The sequence below is a fragment of the Suncus etruscus genome, chromosome 4 (genome assembly GCF_024139225.1).
Source record: "Suncus etruscus isolate mSunEtr1 chromosome 4, mSunEtr1.pri.cur, whole genome shotgun sequence".
Classification (NCBI taxonomy): domain Eukaryota; kingdom Metazoa; phylum Chordata; class Mammalia; order Eulipotyphla; family Soricidae; genus Suncus; species Suncus etruscus.
This window is the reverse complement of record NC_064851.1, coordinates 96,660,676-96,678,599: the sequence shown is the minus strand read 5'-3', so window position 1 is coordinate 96,678,599 and position 17,924 is coordinate 96,660,676. Positions and strand designations below refer to the sequence as shown.

The window sequence follows — 17,924 nt, the reverse complement described above, 5'->3', positions numbered from 1 at the left end:
TTTTGATGAACTATTAAAATGCTTATTGATAGCTGTTTATACTATTCAATTCCTCTTCCCCTCTTTTCTAAAACTGTTAGCTATAAGGCTTTATCATTCCATCCAAACCATTCTTGTCAAAATGGTCATTGGCCTCTGTAGTCAAATCTAATGGCCACATCTAAAGTCCTCATCTTTTCAGCCATAGCAACAGTTTGTCTTTTTCATCCCTTTCACACAGTTTCAATGTCTTTAATTTCAGGATATTATACTTTATGTGCTTTAACTAATTCAGACTAATTGCCCTTTCTCAGTTTCTTCTACTCCTTTTTGCACAGGTCCTAGGATAAAGCCTATATCTTTGTGGTCCCAGGAAAAGTTCTGCTTAGTTGCGGTTGTTGTAGTCAGTCTTCTGTAACCACATATATTGGTATTTCACAGATCCTAGGTCAGAGCATCTTCTGATTTCATCTCACCATTGGATGGGGGGTTAGGGCAACCTGCCCTTAGATCAATTTGTTGCTGTTTCCTCATCATAAGCATATTTTATGAACCTACTCTGCAACAGGTTGGTGCCAGGGCAGCATTCATTTCCCCAGGGGGAGTTTGGTTCCTGGTGCTGCTGCCGTAAACTGTGCCAGTACCAATGTTGGAATCTGAGGTTCAGGATTAGGCGGTCAATGTCCAATCCATTGAGGCCCAAGTCAAGTCTCCATGACAAATGTTCAGGGTGAAAGGCAGCCTTGCACTATAAAATTTATAAGTTCCTATCCATATTAGATAAGAACTTTTTTTTGTATGTAAGAGTTCCTATTTTAGTGTGTCTATGCAAAAAGGAACAATGCCACATGATACTCTTAGTGAAAATTGAGGTAAAAATAACAAGCTAAACATTCTCTATAACTTAATTTTAACCTGAGCTCATAACCCAACCAAGAATTCCTACAAGAATTTCCTACTAAGCAGATCCAAAGCAGGGATGGGGGGAAGAAAATTTTAAAAAAGCACGCATCAGATCGTGATAATAGGCATAATCAAATGGGAGATGGATAAAATGGAGTAATTTGTTAAGGCATTCCCATGTTAAAGACTATTTGGATTCTAGTGTGATAAAACACTAAAATATAAAAATCAGGTGTCTAACCTATATCATCAAGAACCCCTGTGGACAAAACAAAGTTAAAGAGTTATTATAGACATAATTAAGACATTGAAACATTCTAATAGTGAGCTCTTTTGTGAGAGTCCTTGGCTTCCGAGTGCATACTACAGCTGTTTCTATGGATAAAAGTATTAGAACAATGGGGCCAGAGAGATAGCATAATGATGGGGCATTTGTTTTGCACATGGCAGACTGAGGACAGACCTGGATTTGATCCCTGGCATTCCATATGGTCCCTCGAGCCTGCCAGGAGCAATTTCTGAACTCAAATCCAGGAATAACTACTGAGCGCCACTGGGTGTGACCCAAAAGCCAAACAAAAAATAGAACATTATTATAGATCTGTATGATGAGCAACAACTGTATCTGTTGCTGCAGACTTCTTTGAAGTATGTTTCTCCTCTTCCACTGAGTTTGTTTTCCTCTTTTCACTATTCCCTGTCACCTATGGTGATCGAGATGTCTTCCTATTAGGCCACTGCATTTATTCATATAAATACCACATACAAGGGATATCATTCTGTATTTATCCTTCTTCTGGCTTACTCATTTAACATAATATTTTCTATATCCATTCATAGTTGTGTAAATTGCATAATTATACCATTTCTTACTGCTACATAGTATTCCATTTTGTATATGTATCGCATCTTCATGATCCACTCGTCTGTTGATAGGCATTCTGATTGATTTCAAGTCTTAGCTATTGCACGAAGTGCTGGAATGAATAGTGGCGTGCATTTATCTTTTTGAATGAAAGGTTTTCTGTACTGGAGTATATACCTAAGTGAGGGGTTGCTGGGTCATAAGGTAGCTGAATTCTGAGTCTACAGAGAGCCCTCCATACTGTTTTCCATAGGGGTTGGACCAGGCAGCATTCCCACCAGCAGTGAAGGAGAGTGCTTTTTTCACCACATCACCGCCAACAGAGGTTGGTCCCATTATTTTTGATATGTACCATCTTCACTGGTGTAAGATGATATCTCATTGTTGTCTTGGTTTGTATTTCTCTAATGATAAGTGATAAAGAACATTTATTCATGTGTCTGTTGGCCATCTGTCACTCTACCTCAGAGAAGTGTCTATTCACTTCATCTCCCCATTTTTGGATGTTTTTTTAGGTACTGTGGAGTTAACATTTGTGAACAATTTGTATATCTTAGATATCAAACCTTTATCTGATGTGTTGATTGCAAAGATTTTTTTCCCAGTTAGTTGTCTTCTAGTTTTAACCTGTTTTTTTTTTTTTTTTTGTTATACAGATACCATTTTTAGTTTGATATAGTCCCATTTATTTAGATTTGATGCTAGAGTTCTTGCCATTGCATCCTGTCATCAAAGACTTTTTGAGGTGTAAGCCTTGTAGAGTTCTGCCCATGTTTTTCTCTGTGAACTTCATGGACTTGGGTCTGTTCTCTAGGTCTTTAATCCACTTTGAATTAATTTTTGTGTAATATTTGAGATATGGATCAATCTTTAATTTCTTACATGTGGTTATCCAATTGTTCACACAGCATTTGTTGAAGAGACTGTTTTTGATCCATTTCAAATTCTTGGCTCCTTTGTCAAAAATTAGTTGACTGTATACTTGAGGATAAGTCACTGATTTTTTTTTTTTTTTTTTTGGTTTTTGGGCCACACGCGATGGTGCTCAGGGGTTATACCTGGTTATGCGCTCAGAAATTGCTCCTGGCTTGGGGGACCATATGGGACAAACTGTGTTCCGTCCTAGACTAGTATGGGCAAGGCAAAAGCCTTACCACTTGTGCCACTGCTCTGGCCCCACTGGATATTTTAATCTGAACCATTGGTATGAAATTCTTTGTTCTAATACCACACTGTTTTGATCACTATGGCTATTTCTTTAAATGATTTAGCTATCCTAGGTCTTTTATGATTCCACATGAACTTTAAAATTGATTGTTCTAATCAGGGGTCTCAAACAATTTACCTGGGGGCCGCAGGAGGCAAAGTTGGGGTGATCCTTGAGTGCAAAGTCAGTAGTAAGCCTTGAACATTGGGGAGTGTAACCCAAACAACTAAAACAAAACAAAACAAAAAACGATTCCTCTAGGGCAGGGTCACAAAATGTAGTAAGGAGGCTGTTTGCGGACCGTGGGCCGCGAGTTTGAGACCCCTGTACTGCAAGGGACAAGTTTAAGTACTTTAATCATATTTGGGTAGTCATGTAGATTCTTACTATTACTATTTTCAAATTGTAGCTAAAGAAAAACAAGCATATAGAAGTTGAATTACTTAACTGAGTTAGCAGAGTTAGCAACCTGTGGAACTGAGATTCAAACAGGTTGTCTGACTCCAGAGAGATTCTGTCTTTATCACAATGCATTGCTCCCTTTTTTGAAGTCTTTATAAACTTCTAAGTTTTTCCTGAGTGATCAGTTTATATGAGTTGCTAAAAGAGACCTCTTCTATATACTCCCTGTTCTCTATTAAATGCCCTGGTCAAACTTATCTTCTGTCCAGATTCTTTGGTCAATTTAATAGGAATGCAAAATAGAACAAGAAAATAAGAATAAGTCTTGATGGGTATATAGTAATAATTAAAACTTTTTAACAGTTTTTTTTCAGGTTGACACATATACCTCAATTTTCTCATCATTTGAGTCTTCAGATATTAGAGTTTATTTTAATTGGGTGTTATGTGAAGTGTGGCTGATATATCAACCAGTGGAGACTGATGTTAAGCCAAGGACTGCTATAAGAATTGAAGGCTAAACGGACTGGCCTCCTTCCAGTATTTTCAAAGTATGTAATGATGAGGAAGATAATTTAATGCTGAAACATGAGAAGACATGACTTATCATCCACATTTTGTTGAATAGAAGTGTATTTATTTCTTTTTTAGCACTTTCACTAAGGGTTAAACTAGTTCTTTCTGTAACCCTGTTTTAGTGGTTGATAAATGATACATCACTAAGATTATCTAGTGATAATGACTTTTGATTACTCTTCATTTAAAAGGCTGGTATTGAAAAGTCCCTCCACAAAAAGGTAGATTATTTGGGTATAAATGTGGCTAATAGGCAAACTTGATAAAGACTATTGATCATTGAATAGAAATGCCTGAGCCCTAGATGGTGTTTCCATTATTTCTTGATGGTTCTGAGACTGGATGCGCAATTCTGTGTATGAAATAAACCATCTTTTCTTCTTGCAGTTCATTATGCATTATATATGGCTACCTTAAGAGGTATAAGGCGTCCTACATGGCTAACACAGGCAGTAGAATGTAAAATATAGGCACAACAACAAAAATACTGATGGCAAAGACAGGACATTTTTTTTGTTGTTGTTGTTGTTGTTTTTGGGCCATACCTGTTTGACACTCAGGGGTTACTCCTGGCTATGAGCTCAGAAATCGCTCCTGGCTTGGGGGGGGAACATATGGGACGCCGGGGGATCGAACCACAGTCAGTCCTACTCTAGCGCTTGCAAGGCAGACACCTTCCCTCTAGTGCCACCTTCCCGGCCCCGGAAGGACATTATTTATAGAAGAAATGACATGGCTACTAAGAGAGATTTTCATTACCCTTAGTTGAGGTGGGGATTTGTTAATTGTAGAGAGATTCAAGTTTTCAGTGTGAAAAGATTGCTAGGGAACTAATCTCTGATCACTTTTTTCTGCTACCTAAACAGTTTATAATGTGCCACAATGTGTAAAGTTCCCTGGGAGACACATCTAACCAAAGCAGTTAGAGGGAAAACAATAATTTTTTTGGTGAGAGAATGAACCACCTAAGTTCATTGTGTAAAAAAAATATATAATTTGATTGTCAGTTCTTGATTGTTATTTACAGATACATGTTTAATATAGTGGTCACTAGTGACAAATGGTTAAATTTAAATAAACTGAAATTTTAAAGAGTTTAGTTCACAATCACTTAACATTTCTAATGTTCACATTAGTATTGTAGCTAGTGGATATCAGAAAAGACAGCATATTAATTGAACCTTTCCACCATTATAGAATGTTGTATTGGGCTGCAAACTTAGAAAATAAAGTTTCTTCAAATAGTCTATTAAGAAGCAACATTTGGATGCCAGAGTGAAAGTATAGCAGGCAGGGCACTACTTGCCTTGCATGCTACACACCCAGGTTTGATCTCCAGCACTCCATATGGTTCCCTCAGCCCATCAGATGTGGTTCCTGGACATAGAGCCAGGAACAATCCCAGAGCAGAGCTGGGTGGGGCCCCCAAATAAACAAACAAAAAGATACCATTTGGTTGCCTAATTAATAACCCCAAGGAGTTTTATTCTTAAGAACTAGATAATTGAACAAGAGGGAAGACCTTAAAATAAGACCTTTTCTTTTTTTTTATTTTGTTTTTGTTTTTGTGTCACACCTGGTGGCACTCAGGGGTTACTCCTGGCTATGCACTCAGAAATTGCTCCTGGAAGGCTCAGGAGACCATACAAACCACCATCTGTCTGAATTGGCTGCATGCAATAAACACCCTAATGCTGTGCTATCTCTCCAGCCCCAAGACCTTATTTTCTGAAGTGAATTATAAAGCAAAATTTATTCAGAAAAAGACAACTAGTATTAAGGGATCATTATGAATACTGGTCGTAGGCAAGAAGATAGAAACAAAATGTGGTACACTGAAGTAGTTTTCTTTGAATAAGAAATTGTGTGACTTAATTTGGAAAAGGAAGTGGTTAATGATACTTTTGATATGTGGAGAGTATGACTGACCTGGAGATTTTGAAATTTCTTTGACCTTCTGACTGTATTAGCGAAAGTAGGTTAAGAATCCTAACAGCCAGAAGAAAAATAAATTCAGAATGATATAAATTGTGGTATTTAGCATAACTCCATTAAGAAATTTAATGGTCTAAATGGGAATTATCTCAAAATACCCTTGGCCCTAGAGTATAGATAGGAAAAAGAAATTGAGTGGAAGAGGAGAAACATATATGAAAGAATGGGGCCAGGAGCCAAGGAGTTTCAGGTGCATTGGTAGTGTTAAAAAAGGACAGAAAGAATAAATAACCCATAGCCAACAACAATGGAATCAAGAGACCCAAACTTTAACAGTTTAAACTTGCCTGTTATACTGGCAAACTTGGGGTGGGGGGTTGGTATGGGAAGCATTTGGGAACACTGGTGGAGGGAGGTGGACACTGGTGGTGGGATTGGCCCTGATTCATTATATGTCTGAAACTGAATTTGAAGTACTTTCTAAATCACAATGATTTCAATAAAATGAAAATAAAAAAGAATCGTAACAGGATTATTACCCATTTTGTTTAAGATATTGATGCCATTCCATAAAATACATTTGACACTTAAACACCATGAATGTGAATTGTGTTCAAATATCATGTACATATTCAGCCAACATTAGATAGTGGTTGAATTTGTTAATATGGAGCTTATATAGGCTGATTATATATTGTACAAGAATTTAGACCATTCTGGTATTGGCATCCCAACTGATGTGCTGCCTAGGAGTAATTGTAGTTTTTTTTTTCCCCTCTTGGTTTTGGGTCACACCCGGCAGCATTCAAGGGCTATTCCTGGCTCTACACTCAGAAATCGATCTTGGCAGGCTCTGGGACCATATGGGATGCTGGGATTCAAACCTCAGTCCTTCTGCATACAAGGCAAAAATGCCACACCTCCATGCTATCTCTCTGGCCCTGTAGCTCTTTTTATTGATATTTCAGTGTCTACAAAACTTTTAATGGCATCAAAGGAGGTGCTGGTATTGCATGGCATGCATAGAGCATATGCTTTGTAAGTCTCTGTTGACCCATCTGTCCCCTACTTTCCAAATATACACAAAACCATGAAAAGGAAATAAAGATAAATAGTACTTTTGTCACTACTTTAGGGTGTCTGTTGTGATTTATAGTTTGGGGATACAGTTAAATTCAAACAATCAGGAAAGTTATTTGCTTGTCCTTTCCCATTTAAGTTCTTTGATATAGGCTTATGAACTAAGGAACTGAAAAGCAATGCAGACTGTTGAGGTCTTAATCTTTAGGGATTAGGAGAGAAAAGGTTGCCAAGGAAAACTGATCCCTGGGTAAAAATTCTATTGTGGAAATTTGGAAATAGATCAAGAAAGATGTATTAAAAGGAAGTAGAAAGGAAGGCTAGAGAGATTAAGAATAGATGAAGTTATTAAGCCAATAGTTGACTCCAGAAACTATAATAGGAGTTTTCTTGAACCGATGAGAGAATAAGGGTGGCAAAATGGAATTTCCAGGGTTGCTGGAAATTATTTGGTCTTTGATACTTTATTTAGTCTTGGATATTTCATCACTCTTTCACACAAAGCAAAAACTCTAGTATCCAATGAATATCTGTTCAACGAGCCCTCAGAAGAAAATCAGAATGCATAAATTCCTTTATTGGAAATATTGGTATAGCACTGCATTACATACTCAGGATCCATAAGTGAAAGATATCCATACATTTCTGATTGGACAATACTGTTTTAAATAGAGAACACAGCATTGGGGTATGCTCTCCTAAGTATAATATTATGAGCTAACCTAGTAAGAGTGAGTTATATGCAAATGATCTTTTATTTTTTATTATAATCCTATGGTTGTAAGTAGTACAAATAGTAAACATGATCATCATGAGACATTCCAGATATCTCACACCAACACATTAATTAACAAGCAGATTTTAAGGTGAAACCACCATACATTGTTAATCAATAGCTCTCATTGGAGATTTTGGGTGAAACCACACCCAAGCTACTGATTCACAATTTTATAGCATTCATTGAAATTTGCATGGAATGTGAGTGTAGTAAAGAACTGCTGATCTGACAGGAGGCCACTTGGAAATTGGTTTGTTCTCTTTTATAAATAATCTCAAATATGAAAATAAACTAAAGTATTCTACCAGCTTAACACTATCACTCTAAGAATCATTTTAAAAACAGACATATAAATATTGTTATTAATCTTTCCTATTAAAGATCACTGACAATGTAATTTATGAGAGACTACTTCTCAGCTTTGGCAATTACAGACATATTTTTCATTAGTAGTCTTTGGCTTTCAAAAAGTCTAGTAATCAGTAATATAGGTTAGATTTCAAAGAAGGCTTTATTATTATTAAGAGTGTTTCTAATGTGAAAAAGGTCCATTATTAAGGAACTGGTATTGTTTATTATTCCTATGGTTCAATGATACTTTTTTTAACAATGATTTTTTTTTTCTTACACAGAAGAGTGTAGAGACCAAAGCAATGGGTTAATTTGACAATTTTTTAAATACAAAATACTGGAACTAGGGCCAGAGTAAAGTGGGTAGGGCACTTGCCTTAAACATGGCCAACTGTTTGTGGTCCCAAAAAACCATAAAAGGTAAAATAAGATACACAGAAGTGAAAACACGCAGTTCCTCTTAAAACAGAGACTATTTTGTTCATGTAACAACTTGGGGATATTATGCAAGAAATACTATGAAAGAACATTATTTTTATTAATACATAATTTTAAAATAAGCAAAACACTTTCTTTTCAAAAACAGGGTTTGCTCTAAGATAAACTGATACATTAATTTCTGTAAATACCAATTTATAATAGGCAGAAATTGCTTATTCTTCTTTAAATGATTTGGTTCAAGGTAGCTGAAAAAAATAAAAAATAACTTTCAAGCTGGCCTACAACAGTCAAATCGAAGAACATTATAATGAAAGTACTTTAAAAATGAAAATATATGTTGTTTAAGATCTGTCACCCTAAATAATCAGGGCAAAGAAAAAAAGTCAGTATAAAACCATATAAACCAAATGATTTTTTTGCCAAAACATAGAACAAACTGTATACATTTCTTTATTTCAAAATTTGATACATTAAAAGAAAAAAACTGTGAACACATTTCAGACAATATACTAGAAACAATAAATAGTTTTTTTTTTAATCATATATTCACTTTAAGCACTGTGCACCTTCAACTTTTCTAAATGAGACTAACCTTTACCATGGCAAACAACAGAACAATAGTATGCTGTACATTTTGGTAATGAAAATTATGGTGATAAATACACAAGGCATGTTTATATTTCCACAGTATCTTTTTTTCACAGTTACCAAAAATAAAAACTGCATTCAACTCATACATCTGTAAATGCTCTGACTCCTCACTGGATGAATTTGAATAAGTAGAGAATAAAGTCTTTTAATAATCTGGACTCAAATGTCTTCCTTCAGTATCTTCTCTCCACATTTACCCTTTAGATTCTCTGTCTGCAATATGGTCATGCTCCAAGATATGAGGGCAGGAAGAAAGCTTTATGGTGAGATGAGGCAGTCTGGTCTGAGTTATCATCTTCCGGCCAGCTTTTGGAGAGCTAATCTAATCCAGTCACTTTCATGTTATATTTAAGGCAGTCTGAATTTCAATCAAATGTCCACACCTCGAGGTCTTGAACTATGAAGTCTTCCTTTTTGGAAAGAATATCATTATTGAAAGTGCTGCAAGAATTGCTTCGTCCATGGTATAAGTCAGCATCTAGCCATAAGCCAAAGCGTCCCCTGAAAAGGTTAAACAACCCAAAAAGGTAAAATAGTAAGATTTAGTTTTGTTACAAACCATTCTGTCTTCCCTAACCAGATCCTTTTTACTTTATGCTATAGACACGATTCTAGACTTCTGGTAAGACCCTTCTGGAAAGGAAATTTTACCTTTATTTCATGTATTTACTTTCCTGAAAGATAAAGTAGTCCTTCCTTTAGACATATAAATAAAACATCTTATATTTGATTCTTAGTGTTGTGTGTTAGGTCTTTGTCCTAATTAATCTAACCACATAGACAGGTAAAATCACCTGATACCAAGGTTCTGGTTACCTGGTTCAAAACAGATATGCTCAAGTCAGGTGATGAAGAACAAAAACAATCTTACCCTCCACCACCAAGTTCTAAAGAAGTTATGTCTCCATTGATAAAGTATGAGTTTTCTCCACTCCACTTAAACACCTGTGGGTAGAAATGAGACAGTGAATACATATTAATCTATAGAATTAGCAAAGATAAAAATTAATACAGTATTTTTATGTGGAAGGGAATTATCCACAGTAATTCCTGAATCTAGACCCTTCCCTCACCAGGCTGAGGTCCTAAAGTGTTTATGTAGTGGAAAACATTTCTCAGGCACACAGTGGTGCTGAAAGCACAATGGCTTCACTCACCCTAGACCAGTGTTATTCAGTAGGAGCCATGGGAAAACCTGTGGTCCAACCAAGGGGACAGGGGAAAGCACAGGAAAGAAACAAGGTCAGAAGGGAGGCATGATGAAAAAAACGTTGTGAACCACTGTTTCAGCTCCCAAGATTCAAAGCTGCTGGGGTACTACCATCATACAGTGCTGACCCATCTAGAGAGTAGATGAGGAAGTAGATCAGCTGCTGCTCTATTGATGTTCCCCCACCCCCACATTCACCTCTGACACCATAATTTTGGGACAATGGATATTTACAGCTTATAATTACCTTGAAGTTGGGGCTAAATGTATAAAGAAAAGTTTCTCCTGTCCCATAATAGTGGTCACTGAACTTGAAAGGATGAGTTGCATATGCTCCAAAAATCTGTCAAAAGAAAGCAGAAATATTATCTGTTTTTGAAATTAAACTTCTCCCTCAAAAGACTTTCTGAACTACTTTAAAACAATCCTGTTAGGGGGCTGGAGATAGTTCTTGCTTGAATGCAACTGACTGAAATTCCATCTCAGTATCCCTTAATGTCTCTGACCCCCTCTCCCCACAACCCACCAGGAGTGATTTCTGAGAACAGAGACAGGAGTAAACCCTGTGCAGTACAAGATGTATCCCCCACCCCTTCAAAATATCTCAAAAAAAAAAAAAAAAAAACCAGAAACCAGGAGTAATTCCTGAGCACCATCAGCTGTGGCCCCAAAACCAATCAACCAAACAAAATAACAATAAAACAAACCCAAATCTAATCTGATTTTAGGATCACACTTCAACTTTTTATTATTTTTAGCAAACTAAATTAAAGCTTAAAGTAAAAACAAAACACAAATAAACATATAAATCAAATGTCAAAGCCCTAATAGAACTCAATGTGGGTCAGGTAACTTGGTTATTGAAAGCCAAGACTGTTTCAGTTTTGCTTTAATTTTTCATAAGAGCAATAGCTCATGGTGCTCAATGGGCCAGTTGGTGCAGAAGATTAAACTGGAACCTTATGTATACTAGAATGTGTTCTATAGGAAGTGTATCTTGGGACTCTTTTAATTTTAAATGAAGTTCAGTCTCCCGTGGAGACAAAATTCTTTAGTGAAGAGAAACAACATACTTGAAATATTAATCAACACATGTTTCAAAAATAACAGGATGTAACTTGCAAAAAGGAATGAGCTCCTAGAAAAACAAAACCAGTTTTCTTAGGTGATTTATAAGTGGAATCATAGCTAGACACTTACCCAGAGAAAATACTTTTGTCCCATTAAATGGAATCTCCATGTTTATACAAAGATACTTCCTTAACATGACTGATCTAATATATAAGCATAATTATTTTATAGTAAATATAAATAAGCACACTTTTTCATAGTAAGTTATATAAAATAAGCACATTTATTCTATAGTAAGATATATTAGTTTTTTAAAAGAAAGAAATGATATACATTATTATGGGCTTTTAAATATCCTACATATTATAAAATGTTGTACAAGTGTTTCAAAGGTAATATAGATGTATTTAAGTCAACAACTTCTCCATTTTCTTAACTCCAAAAAAAGGTCCTGAAGCCACAGAGATAGTACTGTAAGGCATCTGCGTTGTATGTGGCCAATCGAGATTCAATCCTCAACACCCAATATGGTCCCCTGAGTTCCAGCAGGAGTGATCCCTGAGCAAAGAGCTAGGAATAAGTCCCTAGACCAGCTGGGTGTGGTCCACTCCAAAGGCTCTCCTTAGTTATCTCCCTTGTTCTGTGTGATAAACTGGAGGGCATATGTTTAGTTTAGTTCTGTTTGTAGAGTTATCACCTTCCTCTTAAGTTTTACCTCCACAATTTTTGTTTTTGTTTGTTGTTTTTTTTTTGGGAGGTCACACCTGGCAGAGCTCAGGGGTTACTCCTGCCTGACTCTATGCTCAGAAATCACTCCTGGCAGGCTCAGGGAGCCAAGATTCGAACCACCTTTCTTCTGCATGCAAGAAAAACACCCTTCCTCCATGCTATCTCTCCGGCCCAAACCTCCACTATTTTTGTTGTCTCTAGAATGCTCCTTTGGCTTGAATTTCCCAGTGTTCTCCTAAATTCATTTTGTCAGAGTTCTGACTGACGGTCTCCTTCTTCCCTTGCCGCTAGGAGGCAATTTATACTAAATAGACAGTGGCTATTTCAGCTAAAAATCAATCTTATTTGATAAATAAGGTGTTAGGAAGTAGTATTAGGTGTACAGGTATTGGATCACTTATGAACTTTTGGCCCATAAGCTGAGACAAGGGTAGCAGAGACCAATCACAGCCTTCCATGCCAAGGTTCAGCTTTTGCCCTATGTACAGGGGCTGGTAGCAAATGAGCACCCCATTCTCCCGAAATACAGATATGCATATACAGATACTTCTAACCTACCATTTCCTCACACACTGACCTCAGAAACACAGATTGTGACAGTGGATAAAAAGTGTTTCTGAAGGGCTATATCATGGCATTTCCTCTAAAGCTGGGGGAAAAGAAGTTCCATCTTCTAGTCCATACATGCCCAGAGCGAAACTTCATCAAGCTAAACTGGAAGTTACTTGTGGGATGGAGATTGTGCCTCACTATTATAACTAAATTTATTAGCTTTTCTTGAACTATTTCTTCACTTCCTGAATGCTCTTAGGACAATTTCCATAGACATTAAGTGATCATTACTCTAAAATATCTACTAGTCATGGTGGTTTCACTGGGTATTGATCCTGCAGATTTCCTCACTTCTGCCATCCTACAAATGCATTCCTTTTTTATTAGAACTTTTTTTTGGTGGGGGCCATACCAGGCAGCACTCAGGGGTTTACCCCTGCCTCTGCACTCAGAAGCCTCTCCTGACAGGTACTATATGGGATGCCTGGGATCAAACCCGGGTCCGCCCCGAATTAGCTGCATGCAAGGCAAACACTTTGCAGCTGTGCTATTACGTTGGCCCTCTTTTTTATTCACTTTCTTATAAATATATAGACACTATTTTATCATGCTCTGAATATAGCAAAGCCATATTATTTCCTTGCCAGTGATGGAACAGGAAAAGCAAGGTTAGTGTCCAGGTTCTTTCCATATGCCTTCAGGGCACCTAGTTCAGGAAGACTCCATGCCTGAGAACAGTGCAGGCTTCCAGAGAGAGCCTCCTTTACATATATGCTAGGAGAAAGCTGGGGAAGACCATGCTTCATGAATACCTGCAATGGGTGCCATACATCTTCATCATGTATACTTATGGTGAGGGTTTGTGTGTATTCTATAATCAGCCCTCTAAATACATCATGTATCTTCTCAAACAATTCACCCATTCCTAAAGTTATTTCATTTAATACCTCTTTTATTATTGTAATTTTGACTTATTTCTACCTATTATTCAAGGAATATTATTAAATTAAATGCCATCAAATAGGACATAATTATAGCAACAAAGTATAACTCCTCCCTCTCAATCTTTTTTGGGGGGGGCACTTCCAGTGATGCTCAGGGGTTCTCCTGACTATGCCCTTAGAATTGCTCCTGGCAAGGTGGCACTAGAGGTAAGGTGTCTGCCTTGCAAGTGCTAGCCAAGGAAGGACCGCCGGTGTCCCATATGATCTCCCGAAGCCAGGGACAATTTCTGAGTGCTTAGCCAGGAGTAACCCCTGAGCATCAAAGGAGTGTGGCCCAAAAAACCAAAAAAAAAGGAAATCGCTCCTGGCTTGGGGACCATGGGGGATGCCAGGGAATCAAACCGCAGTCTGTCCTAGGCTAGCATGGGCACTGTTCCGGTCCCCTTCCCTCTCAATCTTATAATGTTACTGCATAAAGTGATAGAAATATCATGGTTGAGAACAATGCCTTCAATATCCTCATTTCTCTGCTAATTTTTTCCAAGATAAATTATGACAAAGACACATATTTTCCTTAAAAATAGTCCTAATTTTTGTCACAAAAACCTCAATGCTTAAAATGTCACATTTAGCAAGTATAATAAATACATTCTCTAAATGGATGAATAAATTAAAGCTTACTGAAAATTCAGTATCCATAACTTAAAGACACCTTAAAAATTTAAAGGAAATTCTTTCTGACATTTCATAGGGCAAATTGAAATAAATTAAGGAAGAACTTGATAGGTGTGTGCTTCTGTCTGTTTTTGTGTGTGGGAAGGAGTAATAGTGGGTGATAACTGATTTCACTGGTGCTTCCAAGAAACACATGGGGCCAGAGTGGTGGCGCAAGTAGTAAGGCATCTGTCTGCCTTGCCTGCACTAGCCTAAGACAGACCGCGGTTCGATCCCCTAGTGTCCCATATGGTCCCCCCAAAACAGGATCGATTTCTAAGTGCATAGCCAGGAATAACCCTTGAGTGTCACCAGGTATGCCCCCCCCCAAAAAAAAAAAAAGAAAACACAGAGAATTCAATGAGCAATGAAATCAGGCTTTCCCCGCTAGCTCAGACTATGGGGCCCTTCAGCTACTATACACCAGTGGTGTGACTGACAACAAATAGACAGGTAAGGTTTGTGGATACTAATGAGGTAAGTGGCAAAAAAAAAAAAAAAAAAAAAAAGGGCAAGCATAAAAATCACAATCAATTTTTAGTAATGTACAGGAGTTTGTGTGTGTGTGTGTGTGTGTGTGTGTGTGTGTGTGTGTGTGTGTGTGTGTGTGTGTACTATCTCTTAATGCAGACTTGACTTTACCTGAACTTCTCCAGGTTTGTGGATACTAATGAGGTAAGTGGCAAAAAAAAAAAAAAAAAAGGACAAGCATAAAAATCACAATCAATTTTTAGTAATGCACAGGAGTTTGTGTGTGTGTGTGTGTGTGTGTGTGTGTGTGTACTATCTCTTAATGCAGACTTGACTTTACCTGAACTTCTCCAGCTTAGATTATGGTGAGCACAGGATAAAAAAATGCCTAAAAAGGTGACTGTATTTGGGGAAATACTTAATAAAGAAATAGTAAACACAGAGAAAAGATGACATTGCATCAATCACTACTGTTGTGTAGGTTTCATTAAAGTTGTTTTCTATAACAGGATGACCCTTACCTGATTATCCATATCTTTGATCACCAATAGGACAGGACTGTCGAGGGATTTTGATTTTCGATAGAGAGTTTTCAAGCTGGTTCCATGTTCTAATGTGCTATAAGCAAGTCGCCATGGATATCCTTGAACCCTTGCTGGAAGGCGCCGGGCCAACTGTAAGTCAAAAAAAAAATGGGCATGTGAATATACAGAAAACCCACAAGTAACTCCCAAACTTGCAGCAAAGGTAAACTGTCCATGACTGAAATTCAAAATCACACACATATATTGCTTTGTATTTTTTCTCTTATTTTTGATCTTTGGGCCACACTCGGTGATGCGCAAGGGTTCCTCCTGGCTATGCACTCAGAAATCACTGCTGGCTTGGGGGACCATCTGAGAGGCTGGGGATCAAACCTAGGCCTATTCTGGGTCTGCCGCTTGCAAGGCAAATGCCCTATCACTACTTGATAGCTCTGGCTCCTTGTTTTGTATTTTTTAGGAGGTAGAAAATTTTATTACAAAGAAGAGGAGAAAGGAAAGAATCTCCCTATGTGGTGAAGAATTTAGTACAGGACTAAGTTCCACACCTATATATTGTTTCTCTTAGCTCAGGTAAGAGTTGTTTTGCCAAAAGTTACTGTTTGAGAGAGATGCAGTCCAGAGTTTGCCCCCCCCCCCAGAGTCATATAGTCAATCAACTTGTCACAATATATTTGAAAACACAGCTTTTAGCTGCTTGTTAAGGTGGCATGAATTAGATACATGCATTCCTTTTCACAGTTCAACCTGAGTTCCATTAAAAAGTTTGTTTTTCCACTCTTCTTTCTAAGCCCTCAAGGATTCAAGCTACTGCTAACAACTATGGCCTCCAGCAAAAAAGCTTGTGCAAGTTTTGTACATCATAAATATATATTTTTATCACATTGACAATTAGCTCAAAACTGGCTACCAATTTGAGTGAAGTTAGTCTGAATGAAAGGGACAGACACAGAATGATCTCTCTCATGTGGGATACAAAGAAACATGGTAGGGAATGACCATTGTACAAAGGAAACAGAAACTGAGAATTGATTTCTAGTAGGACATTTACCTTTGGGAAGAATAAGTTTGGTGGGGGAGTAGATGACAGAATGATGCTGGATAGATAGAAGGAATTAGACACATAGATGAAGGGTATGTTGCTGAACTTTTGAAACTATAACAATAAGAGTTTTACAAACCATATTGTTTAAATTTAAAAATAAAAGTATTGGCTGCCAAAAAATCAATAATGCTCATCTATTCTAAACTGTTAACTGTACAGCTTGAGATTTGTACAGCAGGTAGAGCACCTGCCTTGCAATCGGCTAACCCAAGCTTGATCCCTGAAATCCCATATGATCTCCTAACCCCATATGGAATATGGAGTAATTCCTGAACATCGTTGGGTGTGGCCCAGAAACAAACAGAAAATGCTCCTGGGGCAGCTACCTGAAAGATAGCTCAAAGGGTCATGTGTACACTCTACATGTGGGAGGTCTTGGTTTGATTGCTGGTAGTGTGTGGTCCTCTGAGCATCTCCAGGAATTACCACTGGGCAGAGAGATAGAAGATCCTGAGCACTGCTGCTCCCCATCTAAAACACTAACAAAACAGGAATTGCTGTGTTCTTCAGAGGCTAAATATCAGTAGGCACTTCACTTTCATAATTGTTTGGTCTAGTCTTTTAATTTTTCCAGGTTTTCAACCATTTGAAAATTAAAGGAGCTGAACTTGACAATTCAGTTTTCTGAAATTCAAGAAAAATGTGAAATTTAGTAGTTTTCCAAGCTGATCAAGGGCAAGGATTGCAGGAGCTTTCTGACTAAAATTCACTACAAGTACATACATCATGCAGTGCAAACATAGTTTTTTATGTATATGATGCATATACAAATATATCTTTGCATATATCAAATATGCAAAGAACATTTTAAAACAAAAATTCATCCTAGTGAGTGGTAGCATTCTTAAAGTAAGTAAAATAAATTTGCAATTAACCTTTTCTGAGCTTTGCTAATCAAAATCATGGGGCTAAGAAAGTTAGGGTTAGGACTATGAAAAGGCATAAAGAGTAGCTAGAGAGACAGTACAGGGGTCCAGGCCCATGCCTTGTATATGCCTGACCTAGCACATGGCTCCTGAGGATCACCAGGGGTTTCCTGGTAATGCCCAGCAGCACAGGACTTAAAAAGCACTCAGCAACACATCTCCAGGCTCAGCACTAGACCACTGGCCCATTTGGACAAATAACCCTGAGTGACTTCAGGCCCCTTGAACACTGTTTGGGAGTGTTCACCCCTTCCTCCCTCCCTCCCTCCCTCCCTTCCTCCATTTTCCTCCCTCCCTCCCTCCCTTTTCCTTCTTCCTCCCTCCCTCCCTCCCTTTTCCTTCTTCCTTCCTTCCTTCCCTCCTTCCTTCCTTCCTTCCTTCCTCCCTCCTTCCTTCCTTCCTTTTCTCTCTCCCTCCTCCTTCCTTCCTTCCTTCCTTCCTTCCTTCCTTCCTTCCTTCCTTCCTTCCTTCCTTCCTTCCTTCCTTCCTTCC

The 17,924-nt window shown here is 37.8% G+C and overlaps 1 protein-coding gene across 4 annotated transcripts in view; it reads right to left on the bottom strand.

Annotated features, from left to right (window-relative positions):
- Window positions 1-7,503: 7,503 nt before the first annotated feature.
- The window catches only part of NCOA7 (nuclear receptor coactivator 7), a 168,473-nt gene continuing 158,052 nt past the window's right edge, over window positions 7,504-17,924 (bottom strand). For all 4 annotated transcript variants that reach the window (XM_049771097.1, XM_049771100.1, XM_049771098.1 and 1 more), the window contains 4 exons: window positions 15,381-15,533; window positions 10,626-10,721; window positions 10,040-10,113; window positions 7,504-9,669 (listed from right to left, as the gene is read on the bottom strand). In XM_049771097.1, the coding sequence (XP_049627054.1) occupies window positions 9,534-9,669; window positions 10,040-10,113; window positions 10,626-10,721; window positions 15,381-15,533 (459 nt within the window). In that variant the 3' untranslated portion in view covers window positions 7,504-9,533. The remainder of the gene's footprint in view (window positions 9,670-10,039; window positions 10,114-10,625; window positions 10,722-15,380; window positions 15,534-17,924) is intronic.